We start from the raw sequence: 21,270 nt of genomic DNA on the forward strand, positions 1-21,270 counted from the left end.
GAGGAGCAGAAAAAAAAAGAGTTGTTACCAGGTAGAAGACCAAGACGACTTGAACATGGTGTACGTTGAATACGTTTAAAAAAACACAAGCATGCAAATATACTAAGACAGGTAACCTGCATATGACTCACTCATTCATTACGCGTTCATTACACACACACACACACACACACACACACACACACACACACACACACACACACACACACACACACACACACACACACACACACACACACACACACACACACACACACACACACACACACACACACACAAAGGAAAAAAACCTGCCACAGCTTTCATGTAGAAAATTCTTACCAATGCTGCTCAGAGTAATCAAACCCTGCTGTGTAAGACTAAAGACTAAAATAGCTCAATAACACATGTATTGTACATTAGCAGGCTGTCACATCTGCTCACACCACTACCAGCACCCTGAGTGGGATGAAGCACGCGCACGCACGCACGCACGCACGCACGCACACACACACACACACACACACACACACACACACACGCAACATGTGACGCCTTCACATTATCTGACAGCACAGCAGCGGGGAATAAAGCCCTATTATAATTTTTATCACTACATTACACAATGGATAATTTAAGCTGAGCAGTCTCAATGTTTTCTAAAATTACTGTAATGTTGTAGTGTAATAATAATACTGTCACAGTAACCTGGCTTTGACACAGCACAGCAGCAAACACATTTCTGATAACACACACACACAATAGGGGAGGAGGCTTTTCTTACCCTCTTCCTCCCTCCGCTTTAGTTTTACATCGTAGAGAATGAACTGGGGGCTTATGTCATGTACAGTAAACTTTTTACCAGTGGTTATGTGTTCGACTTTTTTTTATTACATTTAAAACACTTAAAATACCATTTTAGTTTATCCAACATTTTCAGACATCAGTCTTTGGAAAACCCCGATGAAGGCAGGCTGATAATGAAAATGCAAATGCCTAACTGTGAATTCTTAAACGTGAGACAGTCATTGCTTTCAAATTCTTTTCAATGACATACAAAATGCAATTTAGCAGACTCGTGAAGCTCCAATGGTCACTGATTGTGTTAAAAAATATTTTTCTTTCAAAATGACATGTATGTTACTATGTTATATTTGATTTTGTATAACTGCACTGTTATTCTTTAGATCGTAATATCATACTGCTCTTTTACTGCTGTTTACATAACCCTAAACTTTTTGATCACACAAGTCACTTTATATCATCACTGGTCACTTTAACTTGACATCCACTACACATAATTCGTAATTGTCCTGTATTGTTTAACTATTTATATTCTTTTGTATATACATCCTATTGTTGTTTCTATCTGTATTTATCTTATCTATCCTGTGAATTTTGTATTACTTCTTTCTCTGTCTTGCTGCTGCAATGCCCGAATTTCCCCTCTGGAGATCAATAAAGTATTAACCTATCCTATCCTCTGAGGTTTCTATGTTTGTTGGTGGTCATGATATTGAGACCTAATTGTTTATTATTGTACCCAACAATCATCAACCATTTCAAGTGGTAAAAAATACATTTTACAATCCTTAAACCATTATTACCAAGATGACAGAGTGGCTCTTCAGTTAGGTCTGCACTGCTCTTAACACAGCTCTTATGGTTTCTTGAGGATCCGATATAACTTGTGTTTATTAGAAGATTCTTGAAAAGGATGTTGTAGTGTGAGTCTGATCATGAACCCCAGGTGTCTAGTTTAAATTCAATTCTAAATTAAGTAAATATTGATGAATGAGCTGGAAAACTATTCTAAAAGTTGGTACAATGTTCCTCCCTTTAATTTATGAACTACAACTGCTCATTTGAGCTAATTTTAAATCTGACTTAGGAACAGTCACCTGTAGGCCCGGAGGTTTATTCTACATCTTAATTAGAATGAAGTAAAGGTGAAACAGATTAAAACCTCTATAATTTCCCCTTAGATCAGCACAAAATTACTTTGACCTCGTCAGGATTCTTCAAGAGAATTTTGTTTTTTTAAAATGTTTCGCTCATAAGTTATATTATATTGCGGGGTTATGAATTGCAGAATTGTTCAAATTTAAATTTATTTGTGTTTGATTACATGTGTAGGAAGTTTCAAGGGTTAAATTTAAGGTAGTGTTTCAGTTAATAAAAAAGGATGCCTCAAAAGCCTGAAACTGTATTAGGTATTGAAAGTAGTAAGATTGAAGTAACATTGTCCACTGTAATGGAGAGCTGTTAAACTCCCATTTGCACAGCCAGACTGCCTTGTCAGGTATAACTGCTTTTATAGCTTCACCAACTCACACATCTGAAACAGAAACGAAGACAGAAGCAGTACCCTGGAACCTCATTAGCACCATCTGAGGTAGAATTCGATCAGGAGTCCAAGTACATAATAATCCCTATTGAGTTTCAAACAGAAGCTATCACTCAAACCTGAAGACTGTGAAAACCACTTGTCAAAATCAAGATGTGAAAAATGGCTGTCAGAGTTTCTGCTGTAGACCTGTTTGTTAGGTTGATATAGGCTCACTTCCTGCGAGCCCTGTGAATGTAAAGCTAGGCTTCTCATAAGCTGCGTGTGCCCACAAAACGCATGAATTATTCAAGTGCGTCTGCATGAATATGTAATGTAATATATGTTTTCATCCATAACCAACACAGGAAAACAGCTGAGGGGAAAAGAGAGAAAACTTTTCCTGGCGCAAACTCGGCTGATGATTCAGTGTTGTTGTACAAACACGCCTCAGTCAATCTGTTGCTCTCACCAGTGTCTATCCGGAAGCAGGTGGTGTGGAATTTCCCCATGTAGAACTCCACCCCGATGATGGCAAACATGACAATGGCGAAGAAGAGCAGCAGGCCGATCTGAAGCAGAGGAACCATGGCTTTCATTATAGACTTCAACACCACCTGGAGACCTGGGAGAAAGAGAGAACAAAGTGTTAGCAGGGCTCAGTCAACTACATGAAGAGGAAAACACAGAGTTCACACTTTATCTCAACCTGGGCCTTATTTTCTATCACTTAGACTTGTTTTTTTTATCACTTAGGAGGATTGATCATCTGAATGCTTATAATTTGTGCACAATCTCCCTTCTTTTTTATCATTTTTAAAAACTCCAAGGTCTAAGCAATTTAAAATGTTAGTGTTGTATTATTCTCCTAAAGAAAAGATGGTCCAAATCAAAGCTGGACGTTTAGTAGTTTAATTATCACTTTAAATAGAGATGATTTCTGATGTGAAAAAAAACAATAGAGCCTCTGTAAAACTGGGTCAAAGCCACCAAACGTCAGTCTGAGTGATCATATCTGGAGCAATCGATAAAAAGAAAAAGGTTTATGAGAATTTATAAAAACTAAGTTATCTGCTTTTGTAAATAAACTCTTTATCTGCTATGATAATTACTCATATAAGGCTAGACATGTTACAATAATACATCATTTATAAATGATAAAGAGAATAAAAGATAAAATATTGCTGTATATATGAGAGATAATTAAAGAATATAACAGAATATCAAAGCAAAGAACAAAGAACATGAAGAACATAAAACTGACATTTTCTCACAAAGCTCAAATCACAGCCGAGTAACAAACTGGACGATGACTTTCCAGAAGTTTGTTTTTTTATTATATTGACAGAGAGACTCACTGGGGATTCCTGACACAAGTTTCAGGGGCCTCAGCACTCTCACAGCTCGCAGTGTTCGCAGGTCAAAGTCTGAACCCACTTTGGCCAGGATCCTGTGAAGACACACAGACACAAACATCCAGTTAGCAGCCAGTATTCCTCTGTAGCACTGATAACATAGCTTCTCATAACATTTCAGTCCAATACGCTACACATCGAGTATGCATCTTTAACTCAGGATGCCAATAACAAGTAGAAGGGAATCATTGTATCTTTTTCATTTTTCTTAATAACCCAATATGTTGAGAGAAATGTAGTTTGTTGTAATCCTCTTCCTGATTTTAATCAAATGAAGACAAAGGCTGAAACTACAACCTGTATGTTCTTCTCTGCGTGATGTCATAATTCATAATTCACTATATGCATTGATCAATAATCTAAACCTCTTGTGATTCACAACTGTGAAATGGTATGATCCCAAAGTTTCTTCAAACTGCTCGTTATACTTACCCAACAATCAAAAATAATAATGCTGACTATTTTACTATGAGTACATAGTACACTTGATAACCACTTCTGCACTATTTGTGACAGTAAAAAGACTTAAAATATAAATGTATTTCAAAGGAATCATGAGAAGCATTGATTCCTTAAAAATGAACCATCTCATTGTCTGTAGATTGGCTAACATAAGACATTCAAGTATCAGAAATTATTTTTCAAAGACCCTGAGACCCAAAAGTGAAAAGTGATGTCTTCAAATAGTTTGTTCCTCCAGTGCAATATCTTCACACAGAAATCTTTCAGAAGTATCACACTTATCTTTATTTCCGTCACAAACACACATCCTACAGCTGGACTACATATGTGTCTAATATCTGCCTTAACCTACAAGTGGAGGAGTGACACTCTGGCAGATCCATGTGTGTGTATGTGTGTACATATGTGTGTGTGTGTGTGTGTGTGTGTGTGTGTGTGTGTGTGTGTGTGTGTGTGTGTGTCTGTCTGTGTCTAAGTGCTCCAGCCATTGAGCCACAGCTGGCAGCCCTCATTACAGGCGGTACACAGAGGGGGAGTCTTAAGTGCTCCACTGAAACACAGGGGGGGAAAAAACATGCTCAAGGCTAAGAAAGAGAGAAACAGAGAGATTTCATGAAGGAAACGAGGAGGAGAAATATAAAATACATTTATTTATTTAATTAAAAGAAGGGGTTAATTCAACCTCTACTGACAGCGGATTAGAGCCGGAATCCAAGATTGAAGTATTCACATTCTCTACATTAGTATATCGGTGTGTGGGTCCATTATAATATTTCACTTGTAAACACAAGGCTCAAACTTAAAGATGGGACAGATCTAAAAACGGTATCAGGACCAATATTGACAGAATTTACACATTGGATATCCGACTGACGACACCAACCCAAGTCACCGATCAAAACGATACTGTCAGGCTGATCCGCAAGTGCCCACAAATCATCATCATAACGTTCATACAATATGGAACAGATCCTTCTATATCATAAAAGTACAAATCTTGCACTTCAGTTTAAAATATTTAATTTGAAAACCTGACAGTTGTTGCTGCTTCCTGTTTGTATGTGAAGCCAGCACAATGCAATGCTGGGTTTACTACAGCTTTGTGTAGCCTTACACATAATACCAACAACAACAATGACACTAATAATTATTATTTATTTAAAAAATATATATTAGAATCAGTATCGGTATCTGTACATCTGGATCTGAACTGAAAAAAGTGCATCTCTCCTCAAACTTTTCATCTAAGTCCAATATGCGATGAGACACTCTTATGGGCTATGGTCATAATGTATAAAACAGGGACGCTCAATATCAGTTTTGTTTTATTAATGTAAGTATGTGTTTAATGCACAAGATCAGATAAAATCATAGTCCATGGTGGAGGTTGACTAGGTCGTCTAGTTCCAGCCCAAAATGTCTGAACACATCCCTGGATATTATGCTAAATGTACTACAGCCAGTTTGACTGCTTGGATCATATTCACTGTGACACTGAAGTTCTCACTGCCCTATCAGAAGCAACCATACAAGTCTTATAACAAGTTGGTCTGATCACACAGCATACCTAAATGTGATACAGACAGACAGATAGCAGATGATGAGACACTGCATGCTTGATCTGTATATGAAAAATAGTTAATAGTGATATGCATGACACACTAATAAGCAATTGATTCATTTGTTCTTTATAAGTACCATCTTTGCCATCTGATAAGATTCTTTGTATTTATTTGGATGTAACAAAAATATTTTGACATATTTTTAAGTAACGATATTCTAAACATCTAATAAAAAAGTCTTAACTAATCAAAAATTATTTACAAAATGTGTCCTACAATAACCTCTTATCTGAATCATTGACAAAGTACAACCCAAAACATACCAATTTTGAAAGAAAACACAGCATTTGCCTTTATTTAGTGGAAGCTGTATTCATGGTGTGTTTTCTATAAAACATTTGAGAATAAGTGATATTATTTATAACATCCCAAATGGGTTTGGTTTTTAAACCTCTCAGTTAAGTACCGTTGGAAGCCCCAAAGCAGACGGAAAATCCTCAAGGGTACAATAGCTTTTATGTAGAGGGGAGCGCACACTCATCAGTAATGGCTGACTGAAAAAAATCCAGCACACATGCACAGAAACAGTAACACAGATGCACACACACACAAATAAAGAAAGAGGATGAAGACAACAAGAAAACTCACTCAATACTCCCTGTTGCAAGTTGGCATGGTAACCAATGAAGCACTACTGTGCTTTATGAAATTATCATTATGGGTGAAATCAGTCTGCTGGGATGAAAGTGCCTGTTTAAGTATATTCAATATAGAGTTTTATATATTTTATGCACAGGCGCTACAGTGATCTAATTCTCAGACATTGAAGGATTTTTGAATGTCCCTTTTTATGAATGTTCTCATTTCTCCACTTGCATATTAAGACTCACAATCAGAAAATAAACAATGTGAGGAGCGATCCTTAAAGTACAAGGTATGAGCTGAGGGATGACATGATGAAGACATGTGGAGGAGCACTGTGAATCAGTATGTAGAGGACAAGTCTTCTTGCAGTCACAAATCATCATCCACACAAGCATGAGACACAACTGTTGAAGCCCTCAGTATCCAATAACACATTGTATCATGCCACCTCAAAGACATCACAGACCCTCTCCTGACCTGGACCCCCTGCAGTTCGCTTACAGAGCTAACCGGTCTGTAGACGACGCCGTCAACCTGACCACCTTCTTTTATCCTAAAGCGTCTTGACTCAGCTGGGAACCTACGGCAGGATCCAGTTGGAGGAACTCAGGTCTGCTTTCAACACAATAAACCCAGCTCTGCTCTAGGACAAGCTCTCCCAGCTGAACACACCTGACTCCACCTTGCAGGTAAGATTGTGGCCGACCCCTCTAACCCTTGACACAGACTATTTAAGACCCTCCCCTCTTGGAAGAGACTGCTGTCCATCAGGACCAAAACCTTACACCACAAGAACAGTTTCTCGCCTTCTGCTGCTGGCTTCATTAATAATGAAACATTACATGCTACTATGTCAGTGTGGCTTAATGCAGAAAGAACATACACAATCTTCTTGTTTCCATGACTAACCTGCAAAGAATTCCATCTTATATCATATTAGTGCAGCAGACTATCATCAGATCACATAGTGGACTACTGACATGCTGCATGCAGAGTCTGAGTGTCACCTGCCCAAGCACCAAAAGCTGCTATCACAGGTAATATCAGAAGGCTTATCAAGACAGGAGCCAGGTTATGTGAGGCACGTCCTCTTGGTGCTTGTTAACGCTGTCGTAACAAGTGTGGGCTGTAGATTTCAGCAGTGTTTACTTTCAGCAGCTATAACTGCAGCTCATGAACAGTGTGTGTATCTCGTGACCCTCAAGTCTATTTTTATAGTTATTAAGAAGAACTGTGTCCCACCACCTGTACCCTCTATACTGGTTGCCTCACTGCTCACTGAGTAGCTGGCAAAGGTTTGAACCAAACATGGTAAAATAAGAGGAGGATTGTTTTATTAGATTAGATCATTAACGTGGCTCCACCAGCTCCACCCATCACAAGGATACTTTTGCTAACTCGTTTAAAATACCTGAATAATGGCTACAATGATAATGGAGAAACTGGACTAGTCTATTCACAGTACATAAAGCCCCAGTGACCTGAGGAAAAGAATGAAAAGAGGATATAAAAATATGAATCATCCCTCTGTGATGTTTTTATGTCCTCCACAATCAATAACTCACTTTGTTCTGCAAAGTGTGCACATGCGTGTGTGTGTGTGTGTGTGAGGGATGATCTGATGGCTATGTAGACAGAGAGTCGGGCAAGGAGCTGGCTGAAGAAGAAACTATGACTTTTAATATCCCTTTATCATCACAGCAATATATTTATGTGGGCGCCAGACACTTGGATAGGAAATATGGAGGATGATTTTATCGTCTGTCACTCACTCACACACACAGAGCCACAAGCCGTTTTCCCTGTTTATTCCCCCCCCCCCCCCCCCCCCCACACACACACACACACACACACACACACACACACACACACACACACACACAATCAAACACATTATTCTTAGAAGGTTTGGGCAGGTAGATTCTTACTTATTCAAGAAAAAAAGAAATACACAATTTGTATAGGTGCGTGCATTTTTTCCATAAAGGTGTCCAGATTTCCTGTGTGGTTAATCGAATACATATCTGGTTGATGTGATTCAGCTTTCATCGGTGGAATATAAACAGAAGCTGAACTGATTTTACCTTAAAGAAACAATGGCAGAACAATACAGAGAGATTAGAGTGATTCATGCTGCTCAATACAATCTGTAGGAGGGAATGCACCCTTCACTTCACTTCATTTTTGTTCCTCACGCAAAATTTAAAAAAATTAGAATAATTGGGACTTGTGTAGCTGGTTATCACTCCCAGGTAGGTCACTCCCGTTTGTTTCCACAGATCGATCTATACAGTTCTTATAGAGATTGATATCGTTCTTTTGTCTGTACATTAAGTGTAGCTCAGACCAGAAACCATTTAGCTTGGCATATCATTAAAAGACTTGGTACAGGACCAGGGCAGAACAGCTTCCCTATTTCTGTCCTTGGCAAAAACCAGAAATAAATCCACCCAGTAGTACGTCTAAAGCTCACCAAGTAACACATTGTATCTTCTGATTAATCTACACACACACAAAACAAAGTGTAAATCAAATCATTGTGGATTCGTAAAATGTAGAGATTTATTAAAGAAGAAAGAGTAACAATCAAAACCAAAAATGTAAAACTATTACCGATATTCTAAGGAAGTGACAGTGTGTCATAACAGCATTAAAGGAACAAAAAAAGAACCTGGAGGTGGACTTACAGAGAAAGGTGTAGCTGAGAAAAAGAGAGGAAAACGGAGAAACACAGCCCTCTCGTGAGGCTGAGTGATGTAGTTTAATTACTGCAACCCTGCACAGCTGGGGGCCGAGGGCTGTGATTGAGTTTTTCACACATCCCAGTAAGAAGAGACGGGAGCTCCCATGGGACACATGAGAGAACATGGTGCTGAAAACTGAATAACTGCTTGCCTGTGTGTCTGAAGACTCCCAGCTGGTTTCAGACTGTCTGCCTGCCTCACCACATTTAAACAAAACTGGCTCATGACTGGTGGTGAATGATGTTTATTCTCTGTGATCTGTGCACTACCATAGACTGTATGCATACGACCCGTGTCATTCTCCACTCTTTTGTTGATGAAGGATTCTGTCCAATCTATACATATACACATGTAGAATTGATATGAAGCCAAATATTCTTGTTATAGATTTGTATTGTGGAATCTGTCTCTTCGTCTACTACCAGCCGTCTTTTCTTTTTACATTGTGTCATGCCTCAGCAGACCCCTAGCCCAGTGGTTCTCAAATGGTGGGTCGGGACCATAGGTCGGGGAGCCATTTTCAGTGGGTCGCGAATGTGTGCCTGGAAAAAAAACTTGTATCAAAAAGTCTGTGAGGCGCTTTTTTAAGCGTCTTTGCTTTGTTCAGTTTCTTGCTTTAGTGACATGTTTTGAAACGACTGAGATCCAAACTGCACAATTTTTCAGTCAATAAATATGATTGGTCGAAGAATATCAGAAATTTGGGTCGCGTTTTTTGAGGTGGGTCCTGAAGCCAGACGAGTTGAGAACCACTGCCCTAGCCCTCCATCCTATCTGACATGGATAGACTCCCACTGTGAAGTGCATGTGTGAACAACCAGATTGTGAGGATTTCAAGGGACATTTTCACCATTGTGAAAACAGCCACGTGTTTAATTTAGTCAAGATCAAATCAGTGTTTGTAGCCTTCAGCACCTGTCCTTCAGCCTGTTCCTTTTCAGAACTTGGATGACTTTAATTGCATCCTGTAAATGGGACAAAATTGTCTCCAAAATGTCTGTGGTATTTCAATTACAAGAGCGAATGGATGTGCAGCCAGAAAGACAAACAACACAATAAACAATTTAGCAAATGGACCAAATCATTAGACACAGACCATTTCTTGCCAATTAAACCTGATTTCTACTATGTCATCAAATGGGAAATGAGCCAGCCATAATGAAACGAGCTTCAGTATGTCACATCTTGTTTATGTGCATAAGTGCACGTGTATTTGCATGTGTCTGAATGCATGTATCGCCATGACGTTATAGGATGTGACTGGACAGCTGTGACAGAGTCAGGAGAGCAAACATTTCCCACAATGCACACGAGACCAGAAGGGGGTACTCATGAACTCATCGCGGCTGCCAGAGCCACTTCAATTCAAATATAGCTGTTGTAGTGCGACGGTTCTAAATTAGCACTGTATGAAAGTACACACACACACACACACACACACACACACACACACACACACACACACACACACACACACACACACACACACACACACACACACACACACACACACACACACACACACACACACACACACACACACACACACACACACACACACACACAATCCCCGTTTTAGAATCATAAACAAGTAAAAAGCAAACCGATAGCTCACATCTTCAGGCAATACTATTACATAGCTCTCATTTTCTTCATCACACTTGATCCTCACAGATCTGACAACCCTCTTTTCATTTACAAACAATTTAGATATTGTTTCACTGAATTATCATCAAGTGGATGTTCTTTCCCTTGAGGTGAAATTAAAATTACAAACATTCAAGCTAGGGCAAGGCAGGCCAAGGCACCCAAAAATGTAATGAATTGCTTTCAAACAACATTCCTTTACCAACTACTCCACAGGAGTATCGACTGTACCATCCCAGTTAAGCCAGGGCAAAGATAGCTATCTGACATTATGTGTTCAATATACATTTCCACATGGTTCAATTTAGCTGCTGTGGCTCAGTGTGGTTTAGGGTGGTGAGTTGGTTTGATCCCAGCTCCTGCAGTCAACAAGTGTCCTTTGGTAAGACGCTGAACCCCAAATTGTCACAAATGCTGAGTGGTAGGCCTATAGCCCGTGGCTTAGGAATGCATATGAAGGGGTTAGTTAATATTGATGAGCACTTTACACAGCAGCCTCTGACATCAGTAGATGAATGTTTGTTCATGGGTGAATGTGGCATGTAGTGTTAAAGCGCTTTGAGTAGTCAGAAGACTTGAAACGCACTATACAAGTACAGTCCATTTGCATCCTGGCTGTAATAAATTCAAAGTTAGAGTGTGACATACTTCACCTTTCTTGTAAGTGTATTTTTTTCTCCAAGTGACTAATGACCCCCAAAAAAACATTTTTTAAAGGGCACGATCCTATAATCTGTATTTTTTACCCAAACATGTTAATCCCTATCAATTCCTGTATATACATTAATCACATTAGACACGTAATTAACGTGTAAATAGCACCACAAAACAGTCAAGCATTCAAAGATGGATCACAATGAAAAATCATGAAATTTGGAAAAAAAAGTAACCTGTTCCAGCATAGAGTCTAGGATTGTCTGAATAAAGGTCAGGATTTTTAGCCCTGATCCGCAGTGTGGAACAAGACAGACCCAAATGTTATGGAGGTTTTGGTTTTGGATTTATTCCAAAATCCTTGAATTTCTTAAGGAACCTGTATCTTTTTATGTGAGAGAGTATCTATTAAATTATTAAAACAATGCTGTGATGAAAATGTTACAGATTATTTTCAAATGCTGGGGTAAAATTCTCATTGCTCCTTCATTCTGGTCATCAGATTTATGATTTATCCTTTCATTCATTCCTTAAAATGGTTTCAGGATATTCCACTGATGTTCAGGTGCCAGAGAAAAATTAGCTTTCACAAATGTTTTATAATTGTGGATATTAAAACAAAGCATCAATCAGAGGCCATGGATACATACAATGAAGTACAGTTAATAAAGCACAGGAACCTTTCAAAAACCTAGAACTTTTTTTTTTAGCCAGTCTGTGGCAGTGGATGTTTGTTATAAACACAATTTAAACACAGTCTCAGTTATAAATTGAAATTGCGAGTAATCAGCTGAAGTGTTTAATTTCCAGCATATAAAAGCAACTTATCATTCTGAATCCTAATTCATTCATTCTGAGTCAGGTTTCCATCCACTATTGATCCAATATTGACTCCATTTAGGCCTTTTTCGCTCTCTGCCCTGAGGGAAATATCTGGCTCTTTGTAAGAGAAATGCTCCATAATGCTGAGCCACTGGTTCCCTGTATGGTTTTCTGCTGAACATGGCAATTACTGATGATTTCTATGCTTTATTTTTACCTAAGGCATATACACTTTCTAAAAAAATATAGATTTTACTCACTTCACCTTTACTCCAAGGTGTTATTGTGGATACTATGGATGTGAGCATTTTGTCAAATAAACGATTAAACATCGTCACGCTTGCTAGTCGGCAACAGCCAGTCAATCCTTTTCCCATCTGTAATGCAGCCGCCCGCCACTACCCGGGGTCGAAGTCATAGACGTAGCTGTAGCTCTGGCTAATACGTTTTTTCTTCCTGCTCTACTGCCCAGATGCAAGCAAGTATACGCTTAATGGATAGCATCTTGTAGGAGCTGGCAGTACGTTGATCTACATAATGGAGATAAGCTGTGTCAGCTTGAGCTGGCATATGCATTACCACATTTAGCACAGGAAGGCAGACATTAACCTGCAAGGCAGCTTGAGTAAGCCACACTCCACAAACCATTTTGAATTAGTTTATCTGCTGACTAATTTAAATCATTTGTGTTCATTTTGGACTGTTTTCTTACCTTGAGAAAAAGTCAGTCAAACAGAATTTAAATTAGCTTCTAATCGACTTTCTAAATTAGTCGCAGAGGAACATCACTAGTGGATGAAAAATTATGACCTGGTTTAAAGTGCCAAAAAGAATCAATCAAATGTTGGTCATTGAACAAGCCACTGCTTCCTCCGTCTGCAGTTGCATTCCAATATCCAATTTAATGTTCGTCATGATTCGTTTCTTATTTGTGCGATTATGCAACTTGGCAAACTGTATTGATTTCTTGTATACTCATTAGAAAAACACTATCAACATTTGCATGTTGTTCATTCTGCACTCTTATTACTGTGTTAAATGGATACGGGAAGCAATTCTGGTTTAAATTGGATATCTTGGAAAGATCTAATCGTTTTTGAAGAAACTATGAACAAATGCAGTCCAGGTGTTCCAACAGCGGTGCTGCACATCACTCATGAGTTCAAAGTGGAAGCAGATGCACGACAAAGAGGCAGCAGGGAGCTTGAGTGGTTGTCAAAAAAGTCTAAAACAGACTCTCATGAGAGATTATGCAGCAGTTTAAAAAAATGGCTTTCAGGCAGGAGTGAGACGATTGATTTGTTGTCATTTATATTATATAGGACACATCCAGTATGTTTCAACTCCTGACAAGTCAGCTAATTTGTGATTCAGTGTACGTATTTCTGAGACGTGATTGGCTGCTAAAATATTATGATCATAACATATTTTACATAACAGGTGCTGTGAATGCACATAGAGTAATCCAGCCATTGATTAACATGGAAAACCATATGGTCTCTGTCACAGCGTTATTGTTAGAGGACACTTCTCTCCAAGGAGAGATCCCGACAGGATGTGCTGTGATTTATGTGTGAGAATGTAATCAACCCCAGCCCCTGTCAGCTGAACCCTTTCTGCAAAGCTACATGGACGTGACATTATCACACCCATCCACTGCATGGGCAGACGGTCATTGTATATATCATGAGGTACGTCACTGGGATTGAAGAACAGCATTGGGATGAATCATATATAACAATATCTCATGTCTGACGCTGCTCCATTTGTACAGCACACTGTATTTCAAACAAAGTAAGACAGCCTTTACCCTTATTGTTTTTCAAAGCAGGGTGCTTACCAGAAAAGCTAATAAAGACCAACACAGAGGAGAGAAGCAGACACAAACACGCACACCAGATTAATATAAAGCCAGACAGTAAAGATATGACGTGAAATATCTGAAGGAAGCTGTTTATCTCAGTTAAGGAGGAACTATAACTGATGATAAATTCTCTATTCTTCTCCAAACTGCAGATTTAAACGAATACAAAACTTCAGCTGAAAGTGTGCAACATATTTTCATGTAACAACATCTGCCATGATCATATCATAAAAATACCTGATACTTATAAATGATACTGATTTATATGCCTTCATGATTCCATTAAAAATAAATATTCAAGAATCTTTGAGCTGCCTTTTTTCCTTCTTTTACCGTTTCACCCTGACATATGTTTTAACTTTAAAAACTTTGGGATTTCTACTTGAGAGAAACAAAGTTCTGTGTTTCATTCATTTTAAGAAGTTTTGGGTCACATGGGTTTTTGAGGTTAATTAGACCATGGTCTGCTATTAAAGGTATTCAAACATATTTAATTTAGTCATCTAGCCTTTTCCACTTAAAGAGCAAGTGTTACAAAGTTATTTAGCTTGGTCACTAAGGCCCTTTTCCAAGACGAACCATGTGGAAAGTGAGAAAAAAACCATTACCAAACAGTAAAAAACAACTTCCTTCTACAGATAAGCTGTGGCACCCAGACTTTGGAGAAGTGTCCCCCTCTAATGTTAGATCACGGGAATCTTTAGACTATTAAAAAAAAGATTTAAAAAACCTCACCGCCTTTGTGATTTTGAACAATTTGCTTTGGTTGTTGATTGTTTCCTTTTTGATTTTTGTGTTCAAAGCAACATGTTTTGTGAGTGTAAGTATTTTTTATGCTTATTGAATGTTTTCATCTTATTAGGGTTTTTCCCTTTCCCCTTTACTGTTTGGTTTAAAGCACTCTGTCACTGATGCTACATAAATAATGTTTACCTTTCCTCTTTAATAACTCAAATTTAACAACTCAAATTCAACAACAGTTCAACTAAGAGCAAATCTTCTCTGCAGATATGAATACAAACTTGTGAGTACTCAGAAATCATATAACATAACAAAGTTATTCAATTCTAGAATTCACTTAGTAGACACTTTTATCCAAAGTATTCATGATTGAGCAAACCAGAAGAGAGAGTACAAGTTGTGCTTTATTGTTGTATCTTATTTCCCTGGTGTTAAAATGGCCTTCTTGAATGCAGTTCCATCTCAACCATAGACTGTGCAGTATATGAACATGGACGTATAGTACAGCAGTCGCCATGTCGACAATGCTGTCTCAACCCTAACTTTTGGGCCACCTAGCAAAAAGGCAAAAAGCTGGAGCTGAGGCAGGCCTTAAGTCTCCAGACAAACAGCTATAACACTGTAAATATGTGTATTTGTGCTGTCAAAATGGACATTTTATATATCTGCCACGTGTCATTTCATATCGCAACATCAAGGACATTAACTTAACTGCTCTCTCCAGTGACATTGACAGCCTCCCCAGCATAAACTGTTTATCCACCCCCGATGAACTGGTTTCTCATTACAATGATGGTCTTCATAGCCTCTTAAATACCCTGGCTCCTTTAAAAACCCGGATTGTTTCATTCACCCACTCTGCTCCATGGTTTACACCTGAACTTCGCTTACTCAAAACAAAAGGCCGTCGCCTGGAACGTCTCTACAAGAAAACTGGACTTCTTATTCACAGAGAAATGTACAATAACCACATTCTCCACTACAAGGACAGTCTCTCTACAGCTAAATCAACTCACTACGCAGGTATCATCAGCTCAGGTGAAGGGAATACAAGGACACTATTCTCCATCGTCAACAACATACGACGACCACCGGACTCTCTTGCTTCTCATCTGTTTTCCACCGCCTATTGTAACTCTTTAATGTCATTTTTCACTGCCAAAGTAGACAAGATTCACCAGCAACTGACTCCTAACATCTCATATCTCCCAGTCTTCTTACCTCCTCTCTCTCACTCACTTTCAAGTTTCAAACTTCCTTCTGTTGCTGAAATATCTGACCTCATTCAGAAATCAAAACCATCTACCTGTCCATTAGACCCTCTCCCTACTGTCCTAGTAAAAGCTTGCCTACCCCCTCTGTCTTCCCTAATAATGTTCATCATACATTCCTCCCTCACCTCTGGTCTTGTTCCCATTTCTTTCAAGTCAGCTTCAATAACCCCTATACTTAAGAAACCTGCTGCAGACCCAAATGACTTCAATAACTTCCGTCATATCTCTAATCTACCCTTCCTATCCAAAATTCTTGAAAAAACAGTTGCATCTCAGGTTCACACTCTTTTGTCTGACAATAACCTCTCTGAACAGTTCCAGTCTGGTTCCGGCCCCCTCCATAGCACAGAGACAGCACTGGTAAAAATCACCAATGACCTCCTCATGGCAGCTGACTCTGGACTTCTAACCATCCTCATCCTCCTTGATCTAAGTGCAGCCTTCGACACCATCTCCCATCACACACTCCTTGACAGACTTGCCTCCATCGGAATCACTGACACACCCTTGCACTGGTTTTCATCCTATCTCTCTGGTCGCACTCAGTTCACTCAACCCGGAACCTTCAAATCCCAACCATTTCCAGTCACTACCGGTGTTCCTCAGGGTTCTGTCCTGGGCCCCCTTCTGTTCATCATCTATCTCCTTCCTCTTGGCCATATCTTCCGTAAGTATAACATCCAGTTCCATTGCTATGCGGATGACACCCAGCTCTATCTGTCCACCAAACCCACCTCCTCCCTCCCGCCCACTTCCCTGACTGATTGCCTGCAAGAATTCAAATCTGGTTCACCTTCAACTTCCTCAAATTAAACAGTAACAAAACCGAGCTTCTCCTCTATTGACCACTCCTCAGTTTCCCCTTCCCCTCAGGTTAAGAGTCTGGGTGTCATCCTTGACAGCACACTATCATTCCAAGCTCACATCAATAATGTCACCCGGTCTGCTTATTTCCATCTACGTGAAATTAATCGCCTCCGCCCGTCCCTCACTCCCAGCAGTACTGCCATCCTCGTCAACACCCTGGTTACATCCCGCATTGACTACTGCAACTCCCTTCTCTTTGATCTCCCTCTCAAGTCCATCCACAAACTTCAACTGGTCCAGAATTCTGCCGCTCGCATCATCACCAGAACGCCCTCTGTTAATCACATCACCCCTGTCCTACAGCAGCTTCATTGGCTCCCGGTTAAACATTGCATCACCTTCAAAATTCTGCTTCTCACCTTCAAGGCCATCCACAACCTCGCTCCGCTTTACATCTCTGAACTCCTGCACATCAACACACCTACTCGCACTCTCAGGTCTTCTTCTTCCATTCAACTCACTGCACCACCCACCCGCCTGTCCACCATGGGGTCCAGGGCCTTCAGCCGCTCTGCCCCCCACCTCTGGAACTCCCTCCCACCACAAATCCGTAATATCGACACTCCCTCCATTTTCAAATCTCATCTCAAAACACATCTTTTTAAACTGGCATATTCAGTTTGATCATCCTCCACCCATTCCCATAACTCCTTTACATCCTGTACATTTGTGTTTTTTAATGTTAATTTTATCGTTGTGTTGTTACTTTGTTGTTTTTTATCTCTGCTCTGTAAGGTGACCTTGAGAGTTTTGAAAGGCGCCTTTAAATAAAATGTAGTATTATTATTATTATTATTGTTATTATTTTCAACACTGTACTTAACGCCATATCAGACATTTCTTTACAGACCAGGACCTTTTAACCCACTGTGCAACAAACACATTTCGGCGTCTTTTTGAAACAGCAGTTTTACCAACCTATTGTTCCAAACTGTCCTTTGCTATCATGTTTTTTTTTCCATAGTCTTTTGTACTGTTGGTGATGGTAAAGTAGAAAGGGACTCAGTGCCTGCTGACATGCTAACAGCCATGCTGTCGTTCACAGAAGTCTAATCAGAGGGGAGATCTGTCTGTCTTGGAAGAAAAGCTCCCTAGTGTGCAGCAACCGCTCTCTGGATTTATATCACTGTCAGACTCTGTCAAAAGCAGACTCTCAGACTTTCCTCATAAATTTACAGAAAATGACACCAATTCAACGTGAGAGGACTAGTGCTATACTTTTAGGATTAAAGTATGCCACATGTGAGGCCATTCATTAAGGCACTTTCATGTCGCCCCCCATCTCCCTCTTTACCCCTTTGTCTCTCCCTGCTCCAGGGATCAGCTGATTATGAGTTTTTTCTCATTTCAGTACTAAACCAGCTAAGATGTTGACACGCCCTCTCTTGACCAGTCATTCTGCTGCTGTCAGATCTGAACAGTTTTCCTCTGTTCCACTGTCAGTTTGTCATTTCAATAATATATGTTACAAGAGGCGGACAAAAAGGATAATAGCTCATCAAAATAACTCTAGATATGAATCTAATTGAAATGTTTTGGCCCTTTAGTCACACAGCTGGCAGAGTCTGCTACAGTTTAGCCACCTAGAGATAAAAATATGCTGCCACAAAGCATTACAATTTTAATTAAAACCGCAAGCGGTGATGAAGGGCTCTCAGTCCCCTGTGAATGTCGGGGTGTGTAGCGACCGCGGGAGTGCAGCTGCAGCTTAACGTGGCTAAGCAGCAGGCCGCGCAGTTTGATTTGTGTAAAAGTCGTAGTACTGGCATGTTGAAATAGGCATGTTGAATAGGCTGCGCACCGCGACGTGAGGGACGGCTGTGCATACATTTTCACAGAGACATGGCTGAACGAATGCATCCCAGACTCCGCCGTTCAGTTTGAACAATTCACATGCTACCGTTCGTTACTGTAAATATTATTTATCTTATTTTTACCTCATTTTATTTATCTAGTTTTACCTTATCTTATTTTACCTTATTTTGGTTGTATTGCACCGCGGGACAGAGTATGTATGAAGTTTCAGGGCAGTACGACTATGTTAAGCCTGTGAAAAAACTACTTCCTGTTTGATGGCGATCGACACGTCCATATTGCGACAGCATTGGACGTAGGCGTTTGAGCTTGTAAGTGTTAAATGGCCAAGGTGTTAGCATGGTCCACACCAATTTTGAGGGGAAAATGAGATACCGTGTAGCAATGGGTAATACTAATTGAGAAGCAGTAACTTCCTGTTGTCAACAGGTGGCGCTGTGACTAATCAAAAAATGTCAAATATGGATGTGTTCAGGGCGGGTCCCGTATCATGCATGAGAAATTTTAATATGATTGAACACTAGATGGCAGAGATATAAGCAATTACTTTTTTGGCACCTTGCCAAAATGCTCAAAAAAGTTCAAACGCACACCACGGCTACGCCTTTTGACGAAATAACATGCGGAGCACAACGAGATATGCTGAATCTGTCTAGAACACACTGACACTGAGTTTGCGCCAATCGGATGAGCGCCCTTGGACAAGTGCGTTCAAATAGGAAGGCTGAAATCAGCGATTTTGAGCAATTTTGGGCCATTATCATGAAATTCAACTTTAATTTGTGGACTTCCTGTCGGGTTTTTTGAAACGCTGCAAGAGGATTTTTAGTCCGTCCCGACAAGCTTAATATGCCTACCAATTTTCGTGAGTGTACGGCCATTTGAAAATTTGGGGGGCGCCACTGAGCCATTTTACGAACTGCGTTTACGAAACCACCAGAATATCAAATTTTTGACGAGACCTGATGACCTTAGAAAGTTTGTTGAGTTTTCGGGCACGTTCAGGCCCTCAAAAGGGGCCGCAAAGTGGCGGAACAATAAAAACAACAATAAAAATAATAATCGCTAGGGTTTCAAGAGGGTCCTCGCACGATTCATGCTCGGGCCCTAATTAGAACAATAAACCAGTCATTATTAATTTATTTTGCAGAACAGCTTGGTGCAAATACATCAAACAACAAATGACTCTGATTATTTTAAAATGAAAGAAGGAAAAATAAAGAGATGTATTAATGTTAGATATAAAATATGTTACCTTTAACATATCGGATAAGAGAGGACAGTTTGATGGTCTGAATGAAGTGCAGAGAAAAGAACACTTATAAATCTTATTTTATATGTAATAAAAGTTAAAAGACAGGCCACAACCTTCACCTCAGCAGGATGAAACCTGATCTAGAAGATGAAGCATGAATCGCCTATTAACACTTCATCTTAAATCACTGTAAAAAAGTTTGGTATGGACACTGTTATGACTGTAAATCTTAATTACACACATCTTTTCCTGGGAGCTCCTGAGCTCTGATGTCTCATAGGTTCCTCAGGTTCGTTAGTGGGGACGGCCTACTGCTGCTGTGGACAATCCATGTTTGTCCCTATCCTTCTTCTTCCATCTTATCCCACCTCACCCTCATCTCATTTTCAAGCCCGGCACAGTTTCTCAATATCACATCCTGGACTTGAATTTTGTCTGCTGTCTCAACTTGATTTTGTACGGTAAGTATAAAAGAGTATAAAAGACTCCAAGTGACCTGTTACTCAGCTCGTTTAATGAGGTCTTCATTAGGAAAACTAAAGCTATCTGAAGTTAACTCTCTCCTTCAATTGCTTCTCTCTAGTTAGAACTTGGTGTCAGTGAGATCTGACAAAAGAGAATTAAATGGTGTGAAGCTAAATGACATCTGCTTCGCTGCAGACACTTTTCTTTACGGGTGACTGAGGATCTAATCTGTGCGCATCAATTAAATCTTTGTTGCAAAGTATATATTTAAGCAGGTATTGAGATCAGGGTACCATGATGGGATATTACAGCAGATAAAGGTTTAAAAAAACTTCATTCTTAATACCATAAAAGATAATTATCCTGCAGAGAATGTTGTGTAACACAAACAATTAATGGTGTCTGTATAAAAGGGTTTACAAATATTTCTCACAGCAGACAGCTGTCAAGAACATGTCAATAACAACTATCAAGAGAGTATCTGTGGACATTAATGAAACACAGACAAGTTTTCTTCTTTCACATCCTTAACTTAATGACATTAAAGCTGCACTATGGAGTTTTGGTAGAGAAATGTGAAAGTTGGTATGGTGGTATATGTTCATAACTATATACACCAACTGTCCTCAGAGGAACATTTGGTCCCTGTGACACTGTTTGAAGATAAAATGCTACACGAGAAGTTGCGGTGGTGGCCCCTGCAACAGTGAAACTTTTACTCTCCCGTTAGCTT

General features: G+C 39.6%; 1 protein-coding gene across 1 annotated transcript in view; it reads right to left on the reverse strand.

The window, feature by feature from the left end:
* Window positions 1–21,270, reverse strand: part of cacna1bb (calcium channel, voltage-dependent, N type, alpha 1B subunit, b) — a 157,221-nt gene that overhangs the window by 96,551 nt on the left and 39,400 nt on the right. Inside the window, exons 3-4 of the mRNA XM_065965499.1 lie at window positions 3,664–3,755; window positions 2,778–2,930 (exon numbers count right to left, since the gene is read on the reverse strand). Coding sequence (XP_065821571.1) covers window positions 2,778–2,930; window positions 3,664–3,755 — 245 coding nt within the window. The remainder of the gene's footprint in view (window positions 1–2,777; window positions 2,931–3,663; window positions 3,756–21,270) is intronic.

Source organism: Labrus bergylta, chromosome 17 (genome assembly GCF_963930695.1).
Source record: "Labrus bergylta chromosome 17, fLabBer1.1, whole genome shotgun sequence".
NCBI classification, from domain to species: Eukaryota; Metazoa; Chordata; class Actinopteri; order Labriformes; family Labridae; genus Labrus; species Labrus bergylta.